The sequence below is a fragment of the Colossoma macropomum genome, unplaced genomic scaffold, assembly GCF_904425465.1.
Source record: "Colossoma macropomum unplaced genomic scaffold, Colossoma_macropomum, whole genome shotgun sequence".
NCBI classification, from domain to species: Eukaryota; Metazoa; Chordata; class Actinopteri; order Characiformes; family Serrasalmidae; genus Colossoma; species Colossoma macropomum.
The window spans coordinates 21,368,498-21,392,643 of NW_023494803.1; the positions used below are offsets into that span (position 1 = coordinate 21,368,498).

At 39.3% G+C, this 24,146-nt stretch overlaps 1 protein-coding gene across 1 annotated transcript in view; it reads right to left on the bottom strand.

Annotated features, from left to right (window-relative positions):
* Positions 1-24,146, bottom strand: part of mboat2a (membrane bound O-acyltransferase domain containing 2a) — a 78,213-nt gene that overhangs the window by 28,739 nt on the left and 25,328 nt on the right. The window contains exons 2-3 of the mRNA XM_036593263.1: positions 15,192-15,337; positions 8,070-8,147 (exon numbers count right to left, since the gene is read on the bottom strand). Of these exons, the coding sequence (XP_036449156.1) occupies positions 8,070-8,147; positions 15,192-15,337 (224 nt within the window). The remainder of the gene's footprint in view (positions 1-8,069; positions 8,148-15,191; positions 15,338-24,146) is intronic.

Below are 24,146 nucleotides of genomic sequence, written 5' to 3' on the forward strand. Positions count from 1 at the left end.
CAGGAATGCACACATAGAGTAACTCTTCTGGCAGCAGAATTAAATGAGCAGCTTTCTTTGCTGTTGGGTTCATATGGTTAAACACAGTTCATCATGTCTCATTTCAAAGACAAAATTCTTGTTTTGCCAGATTCTTCCACTAAAATGCCATGACTTTTGCCCACCCGTAAAACAGTTTTCTTACCTATAGTTACATCACTGTTCACAAACAGGCAAGGAAAAATAATATTAACAAATATCATGCTTCACCTTCCCAACCCACCATCCTCACTTATCACTGAGTGAACTCTTAGCTATCTCAGAGACCCTCTTTGATGCTACGTTTCGCTTGGAAATATATCACAGTAAGGAAGGAAAATACGATTTGCATTTATGTGTCTTTAAAATAAGCATGAAGTAGGAATCCCTGACACAAGCATTAAAAAACAAATTCAGCTACGTGGAACAGTCCACAATCATATACTGCTATACTGCAACGTCTGTGTAGTTATGACAGTTCCTCTGGTCGAAAATTTTCATTTTAGGCAAACATAACCCCCTTGGTGAGTGAAAGCCAACTGCTCATACCACAGTCCAATCCAAACAATGGCTGCATTAGAAATTCATCTTTTTGTGTGTACGGCCAGTGAGCCTTCATTCAGCAGTCAGTGGAGTGTGAAGAGGCAATGTTCTGAGCTCTACACAGTGCAGGTCTTCACCCAGCCACATGTGCAGTCAAGCAGATGAATGAACATGCATTATTTGTTCACAGGCTGCACACAAATACCGCCATTGTGAGTGCCCATGAATCAGAATAAAGCATCACAGAATAGAGTATTACAGTGCACAAAAGTCAAACTATCAAACGAAAACCTGATGTGTGTTTGTTAGGTGAAGGGAACTGCAGTCATATAAAGGTGTACAAGGTAGAAGAGGCGTATTGTTAAATCCTCAATATGGCTTTTGATGTATTTTATCTTTAGTACTTTTCATGTAATTGATTGTACAGCCCAACCGATATGAAAAAATTGTGCCCGATACCAGTTTTAGTGGGCTAAAAATTCTGATAAACAATTATATTTTAGATTTTATTTTAGATTTTATTTTCATACTCCTATTTTAGTTTAACAGCGCTTGATCTATTAGTTTGTCACACTTTTTAATCTCAAATTAACAGCAGTCTTAACATATTGTAACCCTGGGGCGGAGCTACTCAGAATGTTTTGCGCATTTGGTTTTTATTTATTGCCTCTTATTTCTCTTATTTCCCTTTAAATCTCTTTATAAAAGCTTTCTTGAGTGTTAAGACTAAGGTGAGGTGTGGGTGCATTTACATGTTTTTGTATTATTTGCCATGAGTGTGTTTTGTTTTCAGATTCACCCGTTTACCCTCACTGTATTGCTGTCATACAGTGCACTTGTGAGGGCCTCATATGAACTGTTTAGTGTCTAAACTGTCTAAATTTTCAACGTGTTATAGGGAGATTGTTAGTTAAAATTCTGTCTGTGTCACATCCAAAAATGGTGCCAGTTATCGGTGGTATTATTGGCTGATACAGATAATCCCGTGAGCTGCTAACCGACATATCGGTCTAGCCCTTATTGACTGGCACAGGGCTGAAAAAGGACTGTGTGAAAAGCTATTTTAGAAATAAATTCTGTTATGATACATGCCAGAATTTAAGGTAATATCTGCAACTTACTTGTTCTGATCCCCACACTTCCCTGCTTAATCCTGTCTGCTATCTTAAAGTGCATTCCTAACCAGCAAGGCAAGAGGAGGCAACAGTGCCTGAAGTTAGAAGAACGAGAAGGAGCAGAAATCAATTAAATCGATGTGCTCTATTCACAATGAGGTGCTTTAGGACGAACACCGCAGAAACCAGTCTGTTTACTGCACAAAAGTTAAACAAGGACATAATACATGTGCAACATCTGAGAGTGCAATCTCTTCTATTTGCTGCCAGGCCCTGCATACCTTTTCCTTACATAACCAGACACTAACTGTCCAAACGACAAGAAAGTTTGGAGCTAAGTTGTTTGTACTGGCCAGTAGATGGAGCTCTATCTGTGCTACATGCACGCTGGGGCAGACAGCTGGAGCCTTCTGGAAACCTCCTCCACACATGACAGGTGACAAGCAATACATTATGTCATAAAACTGTCAAGTAGGAGTTTTCAAGCAGACACACAAATGCTTACTGCTTTTCATGGCTCTTAAAATACAACCTCCTACTCCACAAACAACACAGAGAGCATAAAGCATATGCGAAAAGACAGACTCTCCCGTTGTAAGACTGAAAGGCTGAGTCTTAGGCTGTGTCCAAAACTGCATACTACTATACTAGACTATACAAACTACACTAATGGATAGACTTCTATTGGTGGTGTACTATTTTTGACATACTATTTAGTATGGTAGTATGCTGTTTTGGATGCAGCCTTTGTTTTGTACAACCATGTTAACACCAGAGATATTGGTATTGGCCAGATGGTAGTACTGTATGTCGAATCTCTAGTTAACATATACTGTACAAAAGTCATAGGCAGTCAAATTGTTAAAACTATTTATCTTGGTAGTAAGTGTATTTTTCTTGGTACAACACCATATATAATATTAAGTCACTTCCCTTGCCCCATTTCATCATGATGGAGAGTTATTAGTCTCCTGAGGACTTGACGCAGTCCTGGTATCAGCGTACTGAGGAAATCAGCTGGGTAATACTGTGAGGGAATACCCATTAGCTCTTGATAGCCAGCAGTCAAACCACCTCATACAGACAGAGGGGCAAATAAAAGTGGAGAGAGAATAGATAGCAGAGGCCGTGCTTTGGGACAGGCCCTTGTCTCTCCACACACTCCATTCCCACCTGTTTATAACACAGGACAAGCACCTTCTTTGTTTGATATAATGCCCCACCCCAAAACCTTTTAGGTACTGAAACTACTTTTGAGTCAAATGATTTGAATATGTACTTTTAGAAAGAAGTCTAGACGTGTCAAGATCATGGAATTTTATTTGATGATTAGTTGTCATATAAATAATTATTTTTAATAATTTCAATGTGTTTTTCTGTTCATTGTATGCAGCTATAAAAGTAAAGGCCTACAGTGGCCAAACTGCTGTTTGCCAAGCTGTCTTGCTTTCTAGCTGTCAATACTAAGTAGCTACCAGCAGATGACAGACTCCGTTCGAGCTCAAATAAACAAAAATTTCTCACCACTGCCCCTAAATATGTTATAGCACCAGTCAAAAATTTTGTTGTTTTCATAAGACCTATGTACAATGGTGTTTTAGGGCCACTGTTAATAAAAATTAAAATAGTAGACTTTGAAAATAAATTTGCAATATTTCGTGAAAAAGTTGTACTATTTCGAGAATGAAGTCGCAATATTTTGAGAAAAAAGTTGAAATATTTCAAGAAAAAAAGTCGCACTATGTCGAGAATAAAATCGTAATATTTCGAGAAAAAAGTAGTAATATTTCGAGAAAAAAGTCGAAATAAAGTGGGGACAAAGTGTGTGCAAAGTGGGCTAACTGTAGGGGGGCTGCCATAATGTGTTGGGGTCTCGGTTACTGTACTGGCGCGCCGTAGTTCCACACACTCCTGTCTCCTTGTGGATCGATCATTTTGATCATCATTCTCATTGTCCGTGAAACTTTATGCCCTCTTTGAATGGTGCGGAGATGTAGCCACTGATAGCCACGTAGACGATCCTGCATGCGATTCTCCTTCAACAAAACAGACCAGCAGTTTCCTCCGTGTCCGTCTGGTTCTTTATTACAAATAAACACAGTTTCTTGCACAGCCGTTTCAGCCGTTTCTTATACTAATAACAGGCTGGTGAGGAGGTGCTGCCTTCCCTTTGCAAAGTCTTTGGCCACAATATTGAGATCTTTTCTGGTATTAATGCCATTTTAATGTCGTAATTCTCCGACTTTTTTCTCGTAATAGTACTTTTTTTTCTCAAAATATTACGACTTTTTTCTCGAAATAGTAAAACTTTTTTTTTCGAAATAGTACAACTTTTTTTCTCGAAATATACTGTACGACTTTGTTCTCGAAATATTACGACTTTATTTTTTAAGTCTATTTTTAATTTTTTTAACAGTGGCCCTAAACCGCTGTCGTACCCTTGACTTGTCTCAGTAAAGACATTTTCTTTCTTTTTTGCTTTTTTACTGACGTGATTGCCTCAACCGAAAAAAAGAAAACTGACGGAAAATTTTTATCTTGTTGCAATGTAAACGTTTGTGAAAGTTAACCACTGTGGAAAATAATCACACAGGGAGAGCCAACAGTGTCCTAGTTAATCTGCTAACAGAGTTAAGGGCAAAAATCTGTTGATACTGATTAAAAATATCTGAGTCAGTTTTCATTCAGAATGGCAACTAGTGGGCCTGAAGAAAGAAGTTAAATAATTGCAATAAGCTCAAATAATCACAGCTGATTGTGTACCAACTGTGAAGGGCCTAAGCAAGTTAGGAGAGAAAACAATCAATTCAATTGTTCGATTTAAACAATTATCGTCTTAAACTATGAACTTAACCATATTCCTTGATTTTATTTACACCAGTGAACTTCAGATAACTGAGAAAGGGTTATTTCCCAGTGTAGATGATGACAGAGCTAATAGTATTGGAACTGCAGACAGCAAGTCACCCGAGCCTCTTTCCGAACCATTACTGACACACTGGTGTTCTCAGTCAAGCTTTACACTCCTTTTCAATTTCCACTACTCTTCTGCCTTTTTCACCTCCACCTTCCCCTGAGTAGGTCACAGAAGCCCTGGTCTATTAGTGTGGTAACCTCCCAGTCTTCTCCACAGACGACTCGCAACAACTACTCAGTGCAGTGTTAACAGACTTTACTGTCGCAAAGGGACCGTAGTTCGTACCAGAGAGAGAACACAGACTTCAGACAACAAGAGCCAAATGGCCTATTAAGCTGACTAGGTTTTTAATAGGGTCAAATATGTACATGTATATACTGTAGTTTTAATATACCCTTTGCATATTTCTATAGCGCAGAATGATAAAACATTATTAAACACAGTTTTTTTGTCAATTTCTGAATAACATTTCAATGTCATGTTGTGTGTATTTTTCACAGAGATATTTAACTGACAAAAATCCAACAGATGAATGAGTAACAAAAAATGTAAGGTTGCCCAAATGACAGTAATATCAGGCAATATCAACTTCATACCTGTACAGACTGTATGTCAAAATGTTTGCAGATACCTGCTCATCTTTCTTCTGAAATCAAGGGTATTAACAGGGAGTTTGTTCCTCCTTTGGTGCAATAAAAGCTGCAATTCTTATGGAAAGGCTTTACATTAGATGTTGGAAAATTGCTGTGATTATTTGATTGCATTCAGCCGCAAGAGCATTAGTGAGAACGGATGTTGGATGCTTAGTCACAAATGCCACTCCTACATACTAAAGGTAAAGGATGGAGCTCCATCACTGCAGAGAACACAGATCCACCTCTCCACAGGCCAGTGCTGGGGGTCCTCTATAGATGACATTGGGCATGGTGATCTTGGGCTCATGTGCAGCTGCTCTAGAGTGTGCCATTCTATTGGCAATGACATTAATTGGAGATTACATGAGCTGTATATGCTAGTGAACACCTGGGTAAGCATGCGTATGACAACATACAGCCAAAAGTAAAATGTGTTATTATGCATGATGTAAAATATAAAATGTGTTTTCTAAACTCGTCACCATCCAATGGTGAGGTGGATTTAACAAACCAAGACTGTCTGCCTGCAGCCAAAGCAAAGCCCCACTGTGTCTCTGCTGAAGTTTCAAAACTTATGGTTAGAATTATGCAGCACAAAGTTTCAGAGGACAATCACACTGCAATGCACATTCTACTAAAGGTCAAACCCTGATCATTTCTCATTATGCAAAAATCAGAGGTCAGTGGCCTCAGAACTGGAACATGTCACTGTGACCTGCCAAGGGTCAGCACAATCCACAACTGCTCTTTGACCACTCTCCCTGACACACTGACTGAGTAGCAGGGGGGGGTCAGAGTTTGGAACGCTCTACCTGCTAATGCTACCTTCACCCTATGAAGCAGAGACTAGTTAGCAATCTCTGGAAATCAAAACTCAATTATAAAGATTAGGTTATAGTCCAATTATTAACACTGTAATGCTGCCAAACCACAACAGCTCTGTACAATTTAAGTAACTCCAAAAAATCAGTGCTCTATCATATCTATCAATATATCTATCAAACTGCACAGTCATTTTTGTCTGCTACTGTCATGAGGTGTAAGTGCTAATGGAAGCTGAACGCTGAGGCCCTGATTAGCTATTTGATGGTAGTGTTAATAGCAGCCAGTATTGAATGGTGCTATTTTTAGCGAGTAGCCTTAGGCTCGAGACCATTAACATATGGTCTAATAGAGTCATGTGCTTTTAGATCAGCTTGGACAATCTCGCAGCTGGGACAACATACAAACACGCATGCAAGCACAGAGCCCATGCCCCACGGACCTGACTGTGTCAGTGATAAAGACTTAAAGGAATCTGCACTGATTCAATGAAAACTCATAGAAACATCCTCACCACATCGTTCAAGCCTGTAGTGCTTTGAGATCTGATCATTTAGGAGACTTTTCACAGACATATCACATCATATTTGCTTCAGTCACAAATGTCCAGAGAGGAAAAGCCATGTGCAAAGCAGACAATACAGACATTTCCTCGCTTTAAAATGAAAAGGCCAATAAGAACCCATTTTTGGACCTGATAAAGTTAAATATGCAACACATTGCGGTTACTGACTTCACTGTAATAAGAAATATAAGTTACAAGCAACAAGAATTATATTACCTGCATTACTCATATGTCTCTAAAGCTGGTTTTATACAGTGAAACTTTCATGCAACTAGCTGCAAGCTGTGATTTAATTTCAGTGCAACCTGACAGTTACTCAAAGCAATTAAAAAGCAAAGTTGACACATTTTATTTACTCCACTAGTTAGTCAAATTAGTAGCTCCTATGTTTGAAACACCATATCGTTCTCCCTAAAAACTTACCTACAAAGTGTAATTCACATAATTTTACATATTTTCAGCATGCAGCGTTCATCATCTTTATTCTTCATTGCAGTTTTTTCTACATTTGAGTTGTTTATCCGTTGTGTGTATGTTAAGCATTAGAAAATTAATGGTTAAGTAGCCGTTATGAATCTAGCCACAATAACAGCAGGCTAACAATAAATGAATAAATAAACAGCAGCACAAGTACACATTTAAACAGCTGTTAGTGTAATCCTGCCAGTAACCGCAGCTGGTTACAAAAATGTTAAAAAAAAAAAAAAATCTTTCTGACTAGTTTCTAGGTTTTCAAATTGCCACTCATAATTTAAATCAAGCATAACTGCAGTCATGGTCGTGTCTTGTTCAAAGCAGGGATAGTGACATGTCTTTTAAATTATATTTGATGTGGACTAAATAAATTATTCAGAGAATAACTCAGAGAATTATCTTATTACAGTCAGAGAGAAGTAAGAAGTAAATTGTAATGTTATATTTTTAGGTAACTACCAGAACTATGATCAGTAAATGAGGCTAACAGAAAATAAAACATTTCCCTTCAAGTGAACAGTGTCAAGTTGGTCTCCCTCCCAGAGTAAACGGAAAAACATTTTGTATTACTTATATTAAAATTCATATCAAAGTGAACATGCCCGTAGGTTGCATTTGTTTTTTCATTGTGCACTTCCTAAGTAGTCCAAGTGAATGGCACTAGACATAATCATTATATGAGGACTACATTACAACTATACTACAACAGCAATTCTACTTTCAACAATTTAACATTGTTACTATAGACCCTGGTAATTGTTATTTACTTTCTTCTGTTTTTTTATACCCACTGGTACAGAGCTGTACTCAATAGTCCTGGAGGGCTACAGTTTAGAGTTTAAGTTCTGCCTGTACTTTTTTAAAGCCAGATGATAACAGAGCATGAAAGATGCATAAAACTGGTAACTAGCAAGTATGGTAGTAAATGAAACCTAATTAAACACACTGCCAAGAAAATGGGAGATGGAGTCACTTCTCACCTGTGCATGTGCTCCACCCCAGTGAAGATCATGATGCCGTAAGTGAGTCCACTCTGAACCAGGAAGTGTAAGGAATACCTGCAATAAAACACAGGAGCAGGCCTACGTTACCACTGAGCTAGAACAGACATGCTTCTGCTTTCAGAGACATGGGAAGTAGGGGTGCTGAGGGGACTGTCAAAGTGCCCTGAAGCAGCCCAATTTTGTCTTAAAAACATAAACATAATTATCTCCCACTCCCCTCCATTCTGTCCAACACTGCAATAATTTCAATAGTAGCTTAACTATGCATATAACACAAGTGGGTTACTGGTTGTTTCTCAGCAATTTGATTGGTTGACGCATGGCTCTTCTGCAAGTTTGCCCAGCATGAAAGAGCAGAGACAGCAGGGTGTGCATCAGTTAAGGCTGCTGTGTTGGTTATGTGTATAGCTCTACCTTGTCTCTCTACAAACAATTAAAATAAAACCCGAAAAAAAACACATAGCATTTAGCATGATGTCATGGTGTTCATGTATACGCTGCTAAAGATTTCATCACTCCAACTCAAAACACGTTCCTGCATCCCAGTCTGGTTCTCATGGGAATGCCTCCAGGAGCCACTGCATTTGGCCTGCCAAATCAAATTATTCAATTATCATGAATGATATGAGCAGATCGAGCTTGCTCAATGCAGCTAGCAGGCATAGGGCGATGGTGGTTTTGGCTGGATAAAGATGGTTCCTGTAATAATAATTTTCCAATTATAAACAGGAAAACTCAGCCAACATATCAGATGATTAAACCATCTGAAGTACAAGACGCTTCTGGCAGTTATTCCAACAACTCCAGCAGGCCTTCTCACAGTCAAATGACATTACAGTATAACACAATACCATGTGTTTAAAAGTCAGTGCTTGTCCATGAAGGTCTTATAATGTACAGACAAGAGAGCTGAGACAAACAGACAATCAACACACTGATGACCTTTCCCTGGGCGTATGGTTACCCAACACGCCACGACACAGAGAGTGCCTCGTGTGATGCAAACAGCAGGAGGTCATGTTTCTTGATGGTTTTATAGCTGCTGTTGTATTGAAACTGAGGGAAATCACTTAAAAGCGCTTGATCATCTATGGCTCTTGTTATGCAAACAATTTGGCAGAAAAACAGGTACAACTGTTCAGTCCAGTCCTATTAGGTTAGGGCTAGAAACAGCAGTTTCACATGCTACAACAGCTTCCTGCTGGCATTTAAGACATTTGGCAGAAAGAAACTAGAGTGGGTCAAAAGTTCTGTTTAATAAAGAGTTACGTCAAGCTGGAAGTCACCATCAAGCACCATGCAGAAATAGGTGTTTTTGACTGGAATATTTTGCAATTTGCTACAAAATATAATAATAATAATACAATGTCTTTTTTAAACTATACTATTTTATGTAATAATAATAATAATAATAATACATTGTTAAATTCGTTCTGGACCCAAATGTCTGGACACTATGAAAATCAGGTTATGGGTGTAGTACATGTCCACAGCCTCTCAGTGTTGCAATGATTAATGGAAGAAGTGTTCTGCTAACACAGTTTGTAGTTTTGTTACATCAAAGATCCTGCATTGTCTTTCATTTATTTTGTTTATTTGGAGATCATCTAAGACCGATTTTCACGATTAATTCGGTTAATTGGAATTAACGTTTTCACACGATGTTGGAAATGTGACGTTTGTACATGTTTACATTGCTTGTACTTTAATTAAAATACCAACAAAACGGTTCAAATTTTCAAGCCGTACGAAAAACGCATCTTAAATAAAAAAACGCCGCCCCTCACAGGTCTGTGCGCTGACCTCCGCGCGCGCTAGAAAAAAAACACACAAACACTCCAAGATGGAGGAGGCGGCGCTTCGCAGGGGAGTGAGCTCGTACCAAAGAAAGGTGGAAACATCAGTTCAGGGGTTGGAACTGCTACCGATTTGAAAAGTCAGATGTTGAACAAATTCATGTAAAGTGTAAGTTGTGTCGAAACACAGCTGCAACCAAATCCAGCAGTACGGCGAGTCTCTTCCAGCACTTGCGACACAAACACCCAGTGGAACGGGAGCAATGAGTGAAACCACGCGAAACGGAATTCTCGAGGGTTGTGCGAAGCCGAAAGTGCCTTCGGACTTATAAGCTCGCATACTTTCCGCGGTTTCGTGTTGCCTGTCGCGGATGCTCCAGGTCGCTATGACATTTTATGATAAGTTTCATGACCGCTGGAAAACGATTCTTTCACTGTTCTAACTATGGCGACGTTTCAGTTCAGAATGCTGCCACCATTTCAGGTGGAACGGGAAAATTCGAATAAGAAGCTGGTGGACAGAAAGCCAACTTCAGCCTCGTCCTCTTGTAAAGGTGACCTGTATGTTTTGGTGCTCATTACTAGTTAGTATTGCCGAATAACAGACTTAGCATCTTACATTTAGGAGATATTCTTTGTTTATTTAACAAATGCGCGTTTCACAGTGAAACATCAGTGTGTCTGCCGCAGCTCCTCAAAGTTGTCCACCTTTGTGTAATGGCACACCTCTTTTTTACCGACCAATCAGAGGCTCTGTCGCGTAGCGTCTTCGTCCGCGGAGTTTGTACTTCAGCAGTCTTTTAAATTAAAGTGCAAAAAAGAAATTGTCTTTTTCCACTGGCATTATGCAAAAACCAAAACAAACAAAAAAAAAATCGGAATTGAGAATCGTTAATATTTTTGAAAATAATTGAGATTTTTGGCAATATCGACCAGCCCTAACTTGGCTGTCAGCCTTTCCTGTTCCCTGAGTCCAGCCAGAGTGGATGCCCCGGCAGATGACAAGTGGTCACAGCATAAGCATGCATAGGCATCTACATATGCCAACTTGGAGGTGGCTGTCCAATGGCAAACGACACAAGCAATGAACCACTTGAGTATCATATGACTCAGGTCTTGCTCTTGACCTGGTATCTCAACCTCTTCCAGCCCTGCCAGAAACACGGTTTGTGGGACACTTTAAAATTCTTCATCATATTTATTAGTTCACTTATACTATTGCAACTGCCAAGCTTCAACAGATTCTCACCCAGTCTCCCTACAAGTCAGTGATTTCTGGTCCACTGGACTAAATCACCTTCGCTGCTTGATACGAATGGATACCCAGCTTAAATCAAGCACCATTGCACACACCTGCCATCAGGGGTGGCATCTCCAGGATCTGGGAGACTGGACAGAGTATGGGTCAGAAGAGCAGTGCTAGGTATCTGGATGCCTCTCTCATCACAGACTTCAACTGACGCTGTCCGGTCTGGCCTGCTACTTGTCCCCCAAGGCCGACTAGAGCGACTAGTCAGGAGAGAGGTACTGTTATGGGAACATCTATTAGCGCTCAGCATCCAGTCTACTCATCACTGGTCCCCCTCCTACTCATCTAGTTATCAATAACCACACTGGACTACATAAGCACTGTGTTTTGAGTTCAATCTATGCAAGGTACTGCCAATTTCTGGTGTCTTTCCTAATCCTAATTCTGAGCCATACACTTCCAAGGGATTTGTCTAGTTTTGAACTCTGGACTGTTCTTTGAATTTTGCCTCTGATTGATTCACATCTGATTCACATGATTTGGCTGGCTTTTGAACAGGTTTTTGATTCCTGGACTGTGAACTTTCTTTAAAAGCTCAGTACTTGCAGCCAACTATCCCACTGTTAGAAAATGCAAATTCCCTGAATGTTTCATAATGTTAGTAATAACTTTTGAAAATAGATAAAAAACAGAAAAAGCTTTAGCTTAGCACACTCTAAATTTAGGTATAATGACAAAAACTGCCAAACTTCTGTAAAGCTCTACCAGCCATGCAAGAATAGCTACAAAAGAGCACATTTGTGGGTGGAGCAATAGATGAAGAATGCCCTCAGGTTGTGCCCACACATTCAACACCAAATAGCTTCTTTCAGTCACAGCGCAACTTGACAGTTTAACATTGACAAATAATTTCTTCTGTTGTCACCGTTCAGCTTTGTGGTCAGCTTACGATACTGTGACTGATTCAGCACTTGCTCAATGTTGAGATTTTCATTTGGTGAGTCATGGTAACTAAAGTGGACTGACGGATTGAACAAGTCTTCCCCTGCACAGTAACATCTCCCATGACACAGTTACACAAGACACAGAAAAGAGTACAGAGGTATGTGCGTCAGAGAGCACTTCTTGGCTTCTTGCCTCAAACAATTCCGGCCAGTCGAATCACACAGAGCAGTCTCTCCTGAGGGTCCGTACCTGCTCCTGTGCCTCTGGAGGACTGGGTAGCTCATTACTGGTCAAGTCAGCTATCTCAAAAGCCAGGAAACAGAGCGCCTTCAGGGACCTATTTCAAACTTCACCAGGCACTGATACTAGCATGAACACCCAAACCCTCTCCAGCCCAATACACCAAAAAGACTCCGAGGTCGTAATCTATTTCATAGATTGAGGTGCCTTGGAGACTAGCGGTTAGTGGACCGGGGCAAAACAAGGAACACTGAGCAAAATTTAAGGGATAAAAAGTTTTGCTTTAGTGGTTTTGTTTCCTTCTGACAGAATATTAGAATAGTTGCTCAAGTGGCAATAAGTCCTCAGTCAGTCAGTTACCACACCAAACTATCATCATAAAGCAATAAGACAAGTCTGAACTGTTCACCTTTGGTTAAACTCTGAACTGAAATGCGCTTAATATCAATAGCAATTTCTAACATCCTAGTTTCCCTTCTCTTCCACTATGCAATCTTGGACTAAACCAGATAACAGTAGGGAGTTGCAGATAAGAACTGATATGATCACTGTACACGTGTCAAATTGGCAAACAACTGGAACTGATCCTTGCTGGGCACATAGTTATCAGTTTGCTGGCAGGTATCAGACACACTGGCCATTATCCAGCATGAGAGCAGTGATACAGTTAGCATACACTGACAAATGTCAGACTGAACTGAATAAAAACACCACAAAATTATTTTTATTACCAGCAGTGTAGTTTCGATTTGTGAAGTAAAGATTTCTCCAAATGTATCAGAAAGACCTGAATATTTGCCTAACCTAACTTGCGGCCATTTAAGGGTTTCCATATGCATGCAATTTTCAGCATCTAAACAGTTTAAATGCTTTTCTGTATAGATAAAATGTGTGTGTGTGTGTGTGTGTGCGTGTGTGTGTTTGTGTGTGTGTGTGTGTGTGTGTTTAAAAGGTCATATGTACAAACCTCAGTTCGAAAACCACTTGGACAGTACTTGAAATGCAAACGCCAAAGAAAAAAGGACCATCCATGCTACCAGTGTAAGGCTCAAAAGTCAGGGTCAGTCATGGTATGGGTTATGTATGAGTGCCCACTGCTTGGGTAACTTGCACATCTTTGCAGTCACTATGAAAGCCCCTGTCAACATGGTGTAAAATGTTTGCTTTAACTGCAAAGATATGTTATGGAACAAGCGTTAATCAGTGTTATATGCAAGAAATATATACAAATTGAGCCAATATAACAGTAAATAGTGGATTATTGTGCATCACGCCAGTAAAGTACAATTGCGGGTGAAACACTTTGAGCCTTGATATTGGAGGGAGGCTCAATTTTTATATATTTCTTGCATATATATATATATATCTTGATATAGGTTGACCCGTAGCTATTACGTTCTCGTAAATTAAGTTAATCGCTTATAGTAGGATTTTGCATCAGGTGGCTAACGCAAGTAGGAAACAGCATCCAGCAACACTGCAAACAATGGTGTAATAAACCTTTATAATAAGCACTATTATCAAATTTAGAAAAGCCTAAATAAACTACATGCTCTGAGGTTTGTCTGGGACAAAACTCACTTACATGAGGGAGAGGAACACCAATATCTGACTTATACATATTGCTAACTCTGATTGGTACTTTGGCAGATCAGACATCACCTACACAAAATTTAGTCCCATCCAACTCAAATCGAACAGAAGAAAATGGCAGAAAAATGTAATTTCAAAAATCTCTCAAAAGAAAAAAACAAAGACCATCTTTTTTCATAGTTCACAGTAAAACATCACAAAAATGATAACAGTTTAATAATAGAAGAAAATTAGGGATGCATCAATACTATTTTTTGGCCTGACACCTGGTGCCAGCATCGGTATCGATGCATCCCTAAAAAATTATGCAAGTGAGCAGATGGGGGCTTTGAAAGATATATTCACATTTGGAGCTTCTAGATTATGTCTTTCTCAGATATGTCACGGCTTTCTTCAACGTGACAATGCCAAGCCACATTCCGCAGGTCCACAACAACAAAGAGTGCAGGTGCTAGACTGGCCTGCCTGCAGTTCAGAACAGTGTGATATCTAGCGGGTTTTTTTATTTGTTTAAAATTAGACTTTAAACTGAAGCTGACCCCTGCTTAACCCTGAACTCAAGATGTTATCAGAAGATGTTTTCAGTATGTGTCTCACCTTATCGCCCCTGACATTTTATGGCAGCTATTACATACACAAGCTGTCTTCCAGCAGAGGAGAATTTGAACTTGCCCTGACCTGTCAAACTGCTGATAATCAACTTTATTATACTCTGACCAAAGAGAAGTGTTAATCAAGAGAGGTCAAAGCCAAAACTACTATGGAGATCATAAAGAATGGAATGGAGATCAATAATATCAACAGGCCTCAAACTAGAGCTATAGCTTGGCCGATATAGGATTTTTAAAGATATATCAGCCAATATGTATATACATATATATCTCTTTTTTTTCAGAAATACACAACATAAAAATCATGTTATGAATGTTGCTTATTTAGGCTAAGAGGAGAAGTCACGGGGATGTTTTATTATTATTTAAGTCATGCATTTCCTGTGAAACATCAACTTACCACGAACACTGAGAATTTCTTTCTTGGAGTAAAGTTACTCTGTTTTTGTTGTGATTTGTGGCATTCCAAGCGTGTGTGTTGCCAACAGGGAATTGACAGAGCACCCCCCGTCTGCCTCTCTGTTTTTTAATTGTCATTTTTGGGTCGTTATAAATGCTGATACAGATTTATCTGCAACTAGCTCATATCGGCCGATAATATCAATACAGAGATTTATCGGTTGGGCTGTACCTCCAACACACAAACTTACACACTCACACTCACCAGCCAAAGCAGAAGAGGGCCAGGTAGAAGCCCAAGAGTGTGGCCACCACATGGCGGATAAAGGGACTGGTCTTGCTGGGGTGCAGATAGAGTCGGAACCAGCAGGCTGTGAGCAGGGCAAAAAGCTGGCACACCACAAAGTTCACCTGAGAGAAACAAAGACAAAATAAATAAATGGATAAAAGAAAAGAAAAATGTGTTTTTCTTGCCCCTGGTACTTCAAGATATGATTTTTTATATACACTAGATATTTCCCCACAGCAGCTACCTAAATATTTTGCTCTTCTGTACTACAATAAATGTGTCATCAGTTTGAAAAATCAGTCAAATCCAAACTAGGGATGGACCGATCAGTGTTTTTGGGGCCGATACTGATCGTCAATCGTCTTTCAGCACGATCAGCTAACAGCTGATATTGATCGAGGGCTGAGCTGGACTGTTAAGGTCTATTCATACCAAGTACGATTTTTTTTTTCAGGTGAAAAATATGGATGTAATTTTAATGTGGTGGGATCTTCACACCAATTCCGAAGTTTTTCAGTCTGAACACTTTTCTCTTTTAAGCACTGCAACTAAACGGTGTATACATTGGGTACATCCTATTCCACAAAAAAGATAACACAGGGAGTCCCACCGCCTCTTACAAGAGCTGTAGCTGCATAACGAGCGATGCTGCAGGTATTTCCGTGCGTCAGTGGGGGAGTTTGAGGCTCTGCTTCTATGTGTTGTTCCTCCCATTAAAAATGAGCAAAAAAACTAAGGTTACATACAGTCGCTGTAACGCACTCACCGTCATTCACTGCCTTTCATCTCTCATCTGCCATATATTGTCTTCAACCTCAGCATTTTTTTTGGCAGCATTTGCTTGTCATATAAGCTTTTGTGCTCCGCTACAAGAGTTCTGCCACCATCCTAATGCGTGTTTGTTTGGGCTGCAACCATGACAACAGAGCTCTGACTGGTTAGCTTGATTTTAACGTATCCGTACAGTACAGAAAATAGAGCAGGCTCTGATTTCACTCCGACTCGGTGTGAAAGATGGCATTGATATACATGTTCATTTTCAAAACTTGATGTGTGTTTCTTTTGTCCATAAAAATCAGAGTTGGTGTGAACAGGCCTTGAGAGCCTCACACAGGGCTGCAGCAATCCTTAAATATGATTTACATTTTACGTCACTGATCAGCTCTCGGGATCATTTAAGTTAAAGAAATACTGGCCGCTCAGCGATCACATACATATTTTTAAATCGCTTGATGCAGATTCATAGCCGATTGATTGTCAATCAATCGATCATACCATCTCTAATCCAAGAACTTGCCCTGTGCCGATATTTTTAAAGCAATTATCTGCTGATACCGATTTAATTCCGATATCATGGTGCGTCCCTAAAAATTACCACTATGAGTAGGGCTGTCACGATCAGGAAATTTTAGCTGATGATTGTCATGTAAAAAATTGCAGTTAACAATTTAATAGTTTTTTCTTGTTCAATAAACATGCATTCTGTCAACATACTTGATTATATACAATAAAAATAAACATTACTGAGCACTGCCCTCTAAACAAGTTAGAGCAGCAGATTCAATGTTTCATAAGCCCCATGATGTTTTTATGTATGCATGTACTGCTTTCTTTAATTTACATTTATTTGCCGTAACACGAAGCACCCAATTCACATTTAGCATGTTGCATTTTTTTAAATCTAACGACTGTAGAAAATGACTGCAGTCAGCTTAAATTATTTTAGTCACCTCAAAAAATGGTGATCATCTCAAAGAACTGTGATTAGGTAATAATTGTGCCAGCCCTAACTGTGAAGCCTGTAACATCATATTTTCTCATCGTTCAGTCAGATAATACCTGTTTTATGTGGTTTAATTTCATGTCACACTTGGGTTATGTGCACATATATGGTTTTGGAATGAAAGCCCTGATTGTCTTGTGTCTACGTCACATTTCTCCATGACTCACTCACACACCTTCATTCACACCCATCACAAGTGTTGCAAAAGCTGACAAAACCTCAGTGGCCGTTATCAGCGCTGAATGGCGGCTCACTGATATTCCCACTCACTGAGAATGCACCAAATCACAGTGCAGAAAGGCGTAGCCAAGCCAGTCATGATAAGAACCTAAGCACAGGCTCACACACCCATACCAGCTTAACTGTTTCTTTCAGTCCTTTGAGTCACTTCCTCTTTTTTTGCTGCTCAGTCCACACACTGCTAAACAAACAAGCAGTTTTTTATGTGACAGATAAAGAGCAAAGTTGATTTTCCGAGCTTGCATAATACTGACACTCTCTCACGAGACCTGGATACAGGTTACCAGTCACTTCTTTACAGTGGGAGTAATCTGAAACCATGGCAGCAGCATCAGAAACGCATTAAACATCAGACAAATTAGGAATGAGCTATGAAAATGTAAAAAAATGAAACAGCAAATTAAGGTTTTAATAAGCAAATTAACTTCCCTTCTACATAATATGTTCTCATATTTAAGAACCATGAGATGTCTCTATGCTCCACCAGAGGCGAGTGCATCTTATGTTCTGGTCAGAAATTCTAATCTATATAGTCCAAGGAAGGAAAGGAGCAAAAACTACTGCAGCTGTCTAAAAGATAAACATTAAGTTCAAGTTAATTTGACATTCAACTTGTATAGATTTAACGGAATAACATTTTCAACATAATTCTTTTTTACGCTTTCATAGCTCCTAATTTGTCTGATCTTTATGTTTGCATTTGACCACGGGGTAGTTTAATGCGTTTCTGATGCATTTGCTCAACAGAGACATAACCTTTCCCGCCTCAATTTATATTCAGTTTCCAGAACATTCTTCAATGTAAGTTGTTGCTGTTTAGAGTTTTACATACTGCTGGATACAGCAAAGAAAAGTGAAAACAGTGCAATGTAATTTGTATTAAAGCAATAAGCCGAGGCAAGCCTTGCATTACAGGGATGTTACACAGTTAAGGAGTGTTGTTAAGCATAATAATTGCAATACACAATTCTTTTTGTTTACAGCAGGCTGTGGTTTCTAAGCTATATTTTTTATGTGTCCAATTCGTTGGAAGTTACACTGGCTAACTGTTCTTCGTTTTCTTATTATTATTCCACAGTCGAAAACTTGCAACCCTACCCCTCCTACAGGCTCGAGCTAGAACCACTAAACCTTGCAGGACTGTAAAGCCAAAACACGAATATGTTGCTTGTGCTTTTGTAATTGAGTGGGTGTACGACTTTGGTACAGCGTTTGATCAGACAAAATAAATTGCCTATCCACCTGCTACACACAATGTCACAAAGGACAGCTCTCACACTGACTCTCACAGACATTACACACAAATACACTTACTTAGTATCACATATTAGCAACTGCTATGGATATCATAGCAATGACCTAGCAACAGCTTAGCAATCAACAATCCAGCAACACCTTAGCAACCACCTGGAGTAGCACAGCAACAACTAAGTCAGTAACTAGTGGTGGGCAATATGACAATATTTTATCATTATCATGATTAATTATGTCACAATACACTTTTCTGAGCATATTGTGGATATCGTCAGTTCTTAAAGAACACTGACTAACTACGTTTCATTATGAAGTGTGCATAATTAGGCCTGTTAAATTGGATTTAGTGCAGTGCAGTTTATAAAACCTTAAATAAAAATCATTGTAGTTGTAGGTTTATTAACACGATTATAGTATTTTTACCTGTAGTATGTACCACTACTGGTTCTATTTCATGTAATATCTAATGTCATGTTGCATATTGTATATTGTGAAAATGTCTTGAAGTATCGTGATATAATATTTTGCCATATCACCCACCCCTACCAGTAGCACCTTGCCACCTGGGATACAATACCAATGGCCTAGCAACACCATAGCAACGACCTGGGACACCACAGCGGAGGTCTAAAAACACCTTAGCAATCACTTGTGATAACATAGAAACAGCCTTGCAACACCGTAGCAAACAACAGGGGTACCACAACAATGGCCATAGTTTACAATCATTTTATATTTATTTATGTCTATACAAAATAGAATGAACTCAATCAGGCCTGATCAGAGAAAATTACATTTTCCTCAGTTTTTAAAAATTAAAGATGGTAAAAAACGTTTCAAAACATACTATTCACTCCATAGTCCATACAGTCCTAATATGGCAAAAACAGCTTGTTTTGAATTCATTGTTTGACGCATGTAATGTCACTAAAACCAAAACATTTACATGTAGCCTACAGCAGCCTATAGCCTATGTTAAAGTTGGTTTTAGAGCTGCTTTTATAATGAGGTACAATACAGAGCAGCCAGTCATAACAGAGGTCACTGACTTAAGCCAAACAACTGCTTTAAAGGAACAGAGATCAGAAAGTGGTTATTTAAAAATGTATTACCCCAGGAGAAAAAAACTCAAGGGAAAAAATAAATACAAATGTAAATGTAAGATTCGTCCCTTTAATGTATGCATACTGTGTAGTATTTTTCAAAACTTTACAAAAAAAAATCTTCATCTTGTAAAGTTACAATAATTATTTCTCTGTGACAAAGAGGTACATACTCAAGAACAGAACCTTATGTTTACTTATGCTTAAGTTTATGTTAATGTTTACTGATAAAGTCAGCAGTGTTGTGAGATTAATGGTGTCTGGCTTCAGATCTCTTCTGACACTTTGTGTTAGCTGCTAGTGCTCTGCAGAGAGTGATTTAGGCATGGTGGGCTGAGAGAGATGCCCTGTTCCATTACCTAATACAGAGCTTAGACCAAGCCCAAAGCTGCTTTTCCTCATCATGTAGATTGCAAGGGCAGGGTGGGCGCAGGTTTCTGATGGTTTGAGTAACAAAACCGAGACTTTATTCCTCCCTCCAGCTCTGGAACTGTGATTACAGGCTTTCTGTCTGTCTGACTCTGTGTTTGTGTGTGTCTATGTGTGAGTGAGAGCACATAACGTTCTTACAGCTCTAGTCAGACAGCTAGACAGTACTCTCTCAATTATTCTTGGTAATAAATGCAACTGAGAACTATCTAGGAACTTATCTGAACTGAACCTGGAGTTAGGCCTGATAAACAAAGGCCTGCTTCTTCCCAGAGGTGCGAAGGTTTGTAAAAGTGGTAAATGTTTCTGTTATTCAAATGGCTTTTCCGTTTTCACAAAAAGTAAATTATTAAATGGTTTTAACATTAACAAGTATTTGTTGAAGCCCCAATTGCACTTCAAAATAAACGTGCAGAGTGTAAACTATTATGTATCCACATGTTCACTGTGTTTTTAAATGTAAAAAAGAAAAGTTGTAATTTGCAATTACTCCTGCCTCACACATTTGACACCACCTATGCAAGACAAACTCAGTAGCTGTCAAAGGGTCTACAACCTGGCCCCTAAAAAACCAAAGGGGAATCACTGTTCTATAATACACTGTTATCTTGTATATCGTCGCTGTCCAACGAAAACCATTTAACTCCATTTTTGTCGATTTTCTATTTTCCACATCATTTCAACACACCAGCTGTCCTTTATGTTGTGTGGAAATTTCACAATGAATAGACCAATAGAAATGCTCTAAAATCACTTGGAATAAAACATCTTTACATTGAAACTTACATTGAAAAGTAAGCGTGGTTTTGCCTTCTCCTGTAAAGTTACTATTTTGGAGAGACTTGTTTTTCTTTGGACAGGTTACATTGTAGAAAGAAAAAAAAAACCCTCCAAAAGCGTTGTTAAACAAGGCCTGACCTAAAATAGTAACTTTGCCATCCGAATCCCCACTCAAGCCTGCTCACCAGTCCACTCTGATGCTATCTCAAGCCTTTTCTCCGTCATCTTTTTGTCGATCACTTTCACAGTGCATTAGTTCAAATGATGCCTGTGGCCCATGGCATTCTGCTCTAAAGCTTGTGCTATTCATCACACTACACTTCACTCCAAGTGAGGGCACAGCCGCAGTCAGACTCATTTCATCCTCCATTTCTTCCTGTCACGATCCACACATACACACAGACAGACACACACACACACACTCCTACCTAAAGACCCAGAGATGTCTGCTCTTCCTCAATAGCACTACCAAACTGAAAGAGTAGAGAGGAGAACTTAGAGAGTAACTACACTCTAAGACCTTTTTTCATTAATAGCTGAAATGCCTTGTTCTGTAATAATAACATACACCAGCCTTGCTTGAAATGTGAACACATCTTTCCAAACTGTAAAAATGTAATTTTTTTTTGTGGTCAGTTCCACCTCTGCAGCGCCTTCAACTCTGCTATAGGCGCGGATGACGTGTCATCGTACATCACAGTATACAAATTGGTCAACCAAAGTTACCGCCCTTCTCATGCTCAGAGCCACATAGAGAAATGGCTCTGCTCGTGCTGCACTCATAAATATGAAACCACACGAGCCTAGAGTGGTGGAGAACATCAGCGCTGTTTTGGATGTGTTTCCATACATATCGTCTCATTGCATTTAACATGTTATTTAGTGTTCTAGTTAGTTTTTATTGGTAATTCTTAGTTACTGTATGTAAGTTTTTAGACTTTTAGACTTAACTAGCCTTGATCTCATTGATAATGTTCAACAAATGATTAGGTAACCTGACGGACTGATTCATTGAGGATTCCTGCAAGTCTCCGTATAGCTGCTGATAAGTGACATGACCAGCTTGCAGAACTTAAGGATTTAGGGCCACTGCAGCAAACCCTGGATGATAGGTGAGGCAGTGTACGACCTCAACCTGGTCACATCTGCGAACAACCTGTTTGGTACTATATAGTCTCCCTGTTATACTTCTGTGCTTGGAATCAAACAGGCAGCATGCTAAAAGCTAGGTTGCGATGCTGGTAATGCTAGAGAACAGCTAGCGTAAGCTAACTAGCTTAAACTACAAAGGTTGGGTTAGCTTTTTTTTCTGCAATAACTTAACATACCTCGGCCTCCACCTTACTGCAAATGTTCTCAAGAGTGCACCTGTGTAGAAAGAAATGGTACGCTAATGGCCTTAGAGAAGTATGTTTTTCAAAGCTTGATGTCAAACTGAATGAAACTTAGACAACGTTCAAAGAAATCCACTCTATTCATTCGGAATTCAGTGCATCTAAGAAATCAGGGCTCGGGTTTTATCAAATCTGAATCTTGCTGAACAGACAATTAGAAGCGAGCTGTCACGGTTTTAAGAATGTTCTACCATTCAGATGCCTCTCCCACTCATTGTTAATCATTTTTTGGCACTACGTTAAGTCTTCAGCGGCTTGAGTCAGTGGCTCATCCTGTTAAGGATCAAGATGCACTGCCTGATCAGAAAAACCTTCCCCCGTTGAAGATGGAGATGGTTGTGGAGAAAAATCAGCCTCATAAGACCGCTCAGCTGCAAAAGTGCCGTTGGATTCTGTCACTCCCCATACTTTCTTGTAGCTAACGTTAGCTATAAAAACCCAGCAACCCAGCCCCCCGGTTTAGCTGAAAATAGTGAGGCGTGGCTGCTTGTTAAAAACTGTGGGCAACCTGAAACTTCACCTAAAAAGCACTTTTCACCAGCAGTAACAAAAGCATGTTGTAATTTTCTATTAAACAATCCAAATCCTACATTTTTCTAGCATCGTATTTTTCCCCTGATGTCCACACATGACGTTTGTGTGGGTTTATGTACCAAAACCAGTTAAAATTAATTTTTACCATGTTGCAATGTTTCTTATCCCTTAGAATTAATCAGGCTGTTCTGGTTACTGGGCCTTTAAGACTGATGTAAATGAACAGTCTGGCCTGTGTTACAGCTCATTTAAAAAGAAGTCAAGGCTGAAACACTCCATAAACCTTCAATGTCAATGGAGAGACCGCTAAACTGCTGTACACTGGATAGGTGGATATATTTAAATGTGTAGTTTTTTGTAACTTCACAAGAACAATTCATTTAAAACAGCCTGTTTTCTCAGCTTATTTTCCATATATGGGCTATAAGGACTGGGGAGAGAATGGTGTGTTTTGAAACTCCCAAAAATGTTCACATACTGCACCACCATCTTTCACTGACATCTTTCAGATGTGCAGATTCTAAACTTTCGATCAATAACACACTTTTGTTTGTAAGTCAAAGAGGAGATATTTTATGCTAATCTTAAACTGACAAAATGTTATTGTGCATATAGTCTTATATTGCAGAAATGCAACCATCCTCTACAATTTTGCAATGTGTTCGTCATTAAAAACACATTGAAACAAGCAGAAACAAACAGACATTACTGCAAACTTGAACCTGTTAATATAGAAAGTAAATTTAATGCATTAAGCAACTAAGTAATTAATTATGTATGCACATTCAAACAGTTCAGCAAAAGCATAATTAATCTAGACTTCTGAAGGTTCGTAGTCCCATACTCATCACCCTCCTCAACTAATCTGAGAATCAGCCTTAAAACAAGAACAGAGGCCCCATTAAAAGTATTATACTCCTTCATATTTGAGTAGGTTAGATGTTTGAAAAGACCCCTCGCTGTCCCTGGCAGCGCACTAGGCTTCACATAGCATCTGTTCATTGGGAAGATGTGGTGCGTGTGGATCTCTTTGACGGCAAAACAATTGGTCTAGCACAGGCTCAGTGCCTCTTTACCATAACTGTAGTGCTTACTGTATAATGGCACACAGCCATTATTTCCCACTATGCAAACAGGTCAGGAGTGGAGTGAATACAATACATTATTTTCCATCTCTGGGGGTCCTCCATGCGTCTCCCATTGTCACAAACAGCCTTGCTATAGATGGGACAAATGACACAGACAGATTTGTATTCACAGTAAAGCCATGCTCATGAGTTGGATGGCAGGTTTAAGTAAGAAAAGGCATGCCACTCAGATGCACAGCTGGTCACTGTGGCTGCTTTATAGCGTGGGCTATCTCAGAGCCCTTCCACTAACGGCTTAGTCAGGGTCAGCTTCTGAATTCCATCAA